This window comes from Melozone crissalis, unplaced genomic scaffold (assembly GCF_028551555.1).
Source record: "Melozone crissalis strain CALT ecotype California unplaced genomic scaffold, PUWL_Pcris_2 ptg000753l_1, whole genome shotgun sequence".
NCBI classification, from domain to species: Eukaryota; Metazoa; Chordata; class Aves; order Passeriformes; family Passerellidae; genus Melozone; species Melozone crissalis.
In genome coordinates, this window is record NW_026536400.1 from 1 (window position 1) to 6,413 (window position 6,413).

The 6,413-nt window shown below is 63.2% G+C and overlaps 1 protein-coding gene across 1 annotated transcript; it reads left to right on the forward strand.

Annotated features, from left to right (window-relative positions):
- The first annotated feature begins 720 nt into the window (after positions 1-720).
- Positions 721-6,351, forward strand: CUNH6orf136 (chromosome unknown C6orf136 homolog). The gene is given in 8 exon segments (XM_054295464.1): positions 721-993; positions 995-1,042; positions 2,625-2,978; positions 3,648-3,736; positions 4,525-4,699; positions 4,701-4,726; positions 6,063-6,132; positions 6,219-6,351. Coding segments are annotated over 8 exon segments (1,119 nt in total). The 3' UTR covers positions 6,303-6,351.
- The last annotated feature ends 62 nt before the right edge of the window (positions 6,352-6,413 follow it).

Here is a 6,413-nt window from a genome sequence, read left to right on the forward strand (position 1 = left end):
GGTTCCTGCCCTACTGGGAACCAGTTCCCACCCCATAACCCTACTGGGAACCAGTTCCTGCCCCATAACCCAACTGGGACCAGTTCCTATCCCACTGGAAGCCTCACTGGGAACCAGTTCCCACCCCATAACCCAACTGGGAACCAGTTCCCACCCCACTGGGAAGAGTTCCTGCCCCATAACCTCACTGGGAACCAGTTCCTGCCCTACTGGGAACCACTTCCTACCCCACAACCCAACTGGGAACCAGTTCCTGCCCTATAACCCAACTGGGAATGGATTCCTGCCCTACTGGGAACCCAGTAACCCAACTGGGGACCGGTTCCTGCCCTACTGGGAACCAGTTCCCACCCCATAACCCTACTGGGAACCAGTTCCTGCCCCATAACCCAACTGGGAACCAGTTCCCGCCCACTGGGCCCCTCCCCCCTGCCCCGTGGGTGCACCTCCCCCCGCCCGGCCCCGGGGGTTGCCTCCCCTCCCCTCCCCTGCCCCGCTCGTTTTTTGGGACATTTCAATAAAATCGGCGATTTCGGCTCCTTATGGACGTCTCTTCCGGGTGTGGGCGTGGTTTAGCTGCGACTTCACCCGTATATGGGCATAGCCACGCCTCCGAGCGTGGGAGCGGCGCTTCCCATTGGTTCGCACCCTTTGGCTCCGCCCCTTTTCTCCCTTTTGAATGAACTACGGGTGGGCGGGAACGGCGCGGCGTCACTGCGCATGCGCAGCCGGCTCCAGGTCACCTTCCCGCGCTCTGCGCAGGCGCGTTGCGGTGAGGCGGCGGGGGGGGCGGGAAGCGCGCGCGCGGCCCGCGCAGGCGCAGAGCGAGCGGCCGCCGTGAGGGGAGAAAAGCGGCGGCAGCGCCGAGCGGACACAGCGAGGGGACAGCGAGGGGACACCGGCGCCGCCATGTACCGGCACGTCACCGCCACCGTCACCGCCGCCGTCCGCCTCCGGCCCGGCCGCGCCTGGGCTCCGGCAGCCGCGGCAGCGCCTCCCGGGCCGGCCCCCGCCGCGCCGCCGCTACCGAGCGCGGCTGCAGGTGAGGGGAGAGCGCTGAGGGGGAAGAGGCGGGGGCGGGGCTATGCAAAATAGCGCCGCAGAGTGGGTGGGGTTATGTAAATAGCGATGTTTGTGGGTGTCGGGGATGGGCGGGGCTATGCAAATTGAGGCGCGGGTTGGTTTTGGTGGGGGAGTTATGCAAATAGTGAGCGGTGGGTGGGCGGGGACATACAAATGGAGGGTTGCGTTTAAAATTGAGGTTAGGCGTGGTTATGCAAATGAGCAGCCTTAAATAGTTTCGTTTTGCTGCTAACAGGGCGTGGTTATGTAAATAAGCACCCTAAATAGTTTCGCTTTTGCCGCTAGCGGGGCGTGGTTATGCAAATCGCGGGTCCGTTCATGCTGGGGGCGTAGCTTCGTGCTGGGGGCGGAGCCGGGGGTCCCTGGTCAGAACCAAATGGGGCAAATGCCCCAAAACGGGACAAATCCCCCCCAGATCGTTAAAATCTCCATTTTCCATGGGGCAAATCCTCCCCAAATCGGGACAATTCCTCTTTCCATGGCACAAATTCCTCCAAATATGGGGCAAACCCTCCCAGAATCGATAAAATCCACTTTTCCGCAGGGTAAACCCCCCCTTGAATGACCCAATCCCACCCCTGGGTGCTCCGTCAATCCCCCAGCCCCAAATTCTCCTTCTTCCCCCTCAGTTCCCCTTGTTTCCCCCCAAATTGCCCTTTTTCCCCCCTAAATCCGCCTTTTTCCCCCAAATCCCCCCAAATTCTCTTTTTCTGCCCAAATCCTCTTTTTTCCCCCTAAATTCCCCTTTCCCACCCCCTAAATTCTCCTTTTCCCCTCTAAATTCCCATTTTCCATCCCAAATTCCCATTCTTCTACCCCCCAAAATTTCCTATTTCCCCCCTAAATTCCCCCTTTTCCCTCAAATCCCCCAATTCTCTTTTTCTGCCCAAATTCCCCTTTTTACCCCCCTAAATCCCCTTTTCCCCCCCCAAATCCCCATTTTTCCCCTCAAATCCCCCCCAATTCTCCTTTTTACCTCCCCAAATCCCCCTTTTCCCCTCAAATTCCCCCCCTAAATTCCCCTTCCCCCCCCTAAATTCCCCATTTTTCCCCTCCTAAATTCCCCATTTTTACCCCCCCCAAATTCCCCATTTCTCCCCTAAATTCCCCATTTTTACCCCCCCAAATTCCCCATTTCTACCCCCCCTAAATTCCCCATTTTTACCCCCTAAATTCCCCTTTCCCCCCACTAAATTCCCCATTTTTCCCCTCCTAAATTCCCCATTTTTACCCCCCCCAAATTCCCCATTTCTCCCCTAAATTCCCCATTTTTACCCCCCTAAATTCCCCATTTTTACCCCCCCTAAATTCCCCATTTTTTCCCCCCCTAAATTCCCCATTTTTACCCCCCCCAAATTCCCCATTTCTCCCCTAAATTCCCCATTTTTCCCCCCCCAAATTCCCCTTTCCCCCCACTAAATTCCCCATTTTTCCCCCCCTAAATTCCCCATTTTACCCCCCCCTAAATTCCCATTTTTCCCCCCCTAAATCCCCATTCCCCCCCCCCCCTAAATTCCCATTTTTTCCCCCCCAATTTCCAGGACCTGGAGCCCCCCCTGGTGCCGGGCCCGGCCCTGGCGCTGCTGCCCCCCCCGCGCTGCCCCCCCCGGCCCCCCGCGACCCCCGGTTCCCCCCCCCGGGGGCTGCAGGGGCTCGGGGGGGCTCCGGTGACCACGGTGGACGGGCGGCGCGAGGACGACATCGCCGTCAGGGACCGGGACGGCGGCGACGGCGGCGACGGCGGGGACCGGGAGCCCGGGCGGGGGGCGCGGCTGCTGCTGGGACCCCCCCCCAGCGCGGGGAGCCCCCCCGAGGGCGGCGGGGGGAGCCCCCAGAGACACCCCCCGAGCATGGAGGAGCACCTGGCCAGCGTGCACGAGCGGCTGCGGCACGAGGTGACACACCTGGGGACACCTGGGGGGACACCTGGGGACACCTTGGGGACACCTGGGGGACACGTGGGGAAATGGGGGGGACACCTGGGGGGAATCCCCCGAGCATGGAGGAGCACCTGGCCAGCGTGCACGAGCGGCTGCGGCACGAGGTGACACCGCGGGGGGACATGGGGACACCTTGGGGACACCTTGGGGACACCTGGGGATGAGGGGACAAAATGGGGAGTGGGTGACAAAATGGGGGGGGGGGTGACAAGGAGGGGGTGACAAAATGGGGAGGGGGGGATGACGTGGGGAAGGGGGACGGAATAGAGGCGGTGATAAAATGGGGAGGGGGTGACAAAATGGGGAGGGGGGACAGAATGGGCAGGGGGGGAAAATGGGGAAGGGGTGGCAGTGACCCCAGGGAGGTGGCAGTGACCATGGGGGGGTGACAGTGACCCCGGGGGGGTGGCAGTGACCCCAGGGGGGTGGCAGTGACCATGGGGGGGTGACAGTGACCCCGGGGGGGTGACAGTGACCATGGGGGGGTGACAGTGACCCCGGGGGGGGTGACAGTGACCATGGGGGGGTGGCAGTGACCCCAGGGAGGTGACAGTGACCCCGGGGGGGTGACAGTGACCCTCTGGGGGTGCCATCAGCCCCGGTGACCCCTCTGTCCCCCCCCAGCTCCCCAATTTCTTCCTGAAGATCCCGGACTACGGCCTGTACGCGCCCGACGTGGAGTTCCAGTGCCAGCACCTGCACCTGCACACGCGGTGGGTGACACTGGGGACAGTGGGGACACTGAGGGGACAATGGGGACACTGGGGGGGTCAGTGCCAGCACCTGCACCTGCACACGCGGTGGGTGACACTGGGGACAGTGGGGACACTGAGGGGACAATGGGGACACTGGGGGGGTCAGTGCCAGCACCTGCACCTGCACACGCGGTGGGTGACACTGGGGACATTGGGGACACTGAGGGGACAATGGGGACACTGGGGGGGTCACTAACTCCTGCTGCACCTGCACACGCGGTGGGTGACAATGGGTGACAATGGGGACACTGAGGGGACACTGGGGACAGCCCTGGGGACAGCCCTGTGACAGTGGTGACAGTGGGTGACAGTAGCAGTGATGGGGTGGCACAGGGAGGTGACAATGGGTGACAATGGATGACAATGACACTGACAGTGCTGTCCCCCTGTCCCCAGGGGCCGGGCCATGTACGCGCTGGCGCTGTGCCGGGCAGTGACAGTGGGTGACAATGGGTGACAATGGTGTCCCTTGTCCCCAGGGGCCGCGCCATGTACGCGCTGGCGCTGGCGCTGTGCCGGGCAGTGACAGTGGGTGACAATGGGTGACAATGGTGTCCCTTGTCCCCAGGGGCCGCGCCATGTACGCGCTGGCGCTGGCGCTGTGCCGGGCAGTGACAGTGGGTGACAATGGGTGACAATGGTGTCCCTTGTCCCCAGGGGCCGCGCCATGTACGCGCTGGCGCTGGCGCTGTGCCGGGCAGTGACAGTGGGTGACAATGGGTGACAATGGTGTCCCTTGTCCCCAGGGGCCGCGCCATGTACGCGCTGGCGCTGGCGCTGTGCCGGGCCCTGGCCTGGGGTTACTTTGCCAGCCTCCGGCTGGAGGTGCTGGCGCTGACGCGGCACCCGGAGGATTGGAGCGTGCGGGCGCGGTGGCGCCTGACGGGGCTGCCCCTGCACCTGCTGCTGCTGCGCTGGTACCCGCCGCGACAAACGGACCCTGCTCAGGTACGGGCACACCTGTGTGACGCCTGTGTGACCCCCCATTGTCACTGTGTCACCCCCCATTGTCACTGTGTCATCCCCGTGTCACCCCCTGCCATCCCTGTGTGTCACTGCCCCTGCACCTGCTGCTGCTGCGCTGGTACCCGCCGCGACAAACGGACCCTGCTCAGGTGAGGGCACACCTGTGTGACACCTGTGTGACACGCCATTGTGACTGTGTCACCCCCCCATTGTCACTGTGTCACCCCTGTGTCATCCCCGTGTCACCCCCTGCCATCCCTGTGTGTCACTGCCCCTGCCCCTGCTGCTGCTGCGCTGGCACCGCCGCGACAAACGGACCCTGCTCAGGTGAGGGCACACCTGTGTGACACCTGTGTGACCCCCCATTGTCACTGTGTCATCCCCCATTGTCACTGTGTCATCCCCGTGTCACCCCCTGCCATCCCTGTGTGTCACTGCCCCTGCACCTGCTGCTGCTGCGCTGGTACCGCCGCGACAAACGGACCCTGCTCAGGTGAGGGCACACCTGTGTGACGCCTGTGTGACACGCCATTGTCACTGTGTCACCCCCCATTGTCACTGTGTCACCCCTGTGTCATCCCCGTGTCACCCTTGTGTCACTGCCCCTGCACCTGCTGCTGCTGCGCTGGTACCGCCGCGACAAACGGACCCTGCTCAGGTGAGGGCACACCTGTGTGACATGCCATTGTCACTGTGTCACCCCTGTGTCATCCCCGTGTCACCCTCGTGTCACTGCCCCTGCACCTGCTGCTGCTGCGCTGGCACCGCCGCGACAAACGGACCCTGCTCAGGTGAGGGCACACCTGTGTGACACCTGTGTGACACGCCCTTGTCACTGTGTCACCCCCCCATTGTCACTGTGTCACCCCTGTGTCACCCCATGCCATCCCCTGTGTCACCTCTGCCACCAGGACAAATGGCACCTGCTGTGCTCAGTGACACGCCTGTGCCACACCTGTGTCACCCTGTGCCACACCTGTGCCACCCCTCATTGTCTCTGTGTCACCTCCTTCTGCCACCAGGAAAAGTGGCACCTGCTGCGCTCAGTGACACACCTGTGTCACTCCTGCGTCACCCCTGTGCCACACCTGTGTCACCCCCTGCCATCCCCCATTGTCACTGTGTCACCCCCTGTGTCACCCCCTTGTACCACTAGGACAAATGGCACCTGCTGCGCTCAGTGACACACCTGTGCCATCCCCTGTCACACCTGTGTCACCCCTGTGTCACCCCCAGACCCACCTGCGTCACCCCTGTCCCCCAGAGGGGTCGGTGCCACCCCAATGTCCCCCCTGATGTCCCCCCGATGTCCCCCCAGGTCCTACGACGCCCTCTCCACCTTCTTCCTCAACTCCCAGGGGCTGATCCGCTGCCACCGCGTGGACAAGGTGAGTCTGGGCACACCTGGGCACACCTGGGCACACCTGGGGACACCTCGGTGACACCTCGGTGACACTCTGGTGTCCCCCCCCAGCTGATGCCAGCCCCCACGGCCGTCCCCGAGCCCAAGAAGCTGCTGGTGGCCGCGGCGCTGGCGGTGGCGCTGGCCCGGCCCTGATGCCGCCGCCGCCGCCGAGAGGAGGTGACAGGGACACCTGTGTCCCCTCCCCCCCTTTGTCACCCGTGTCCCCTCCCCCCGTGTCCCCAGTGTCCCCCCCACCCCTTAAAT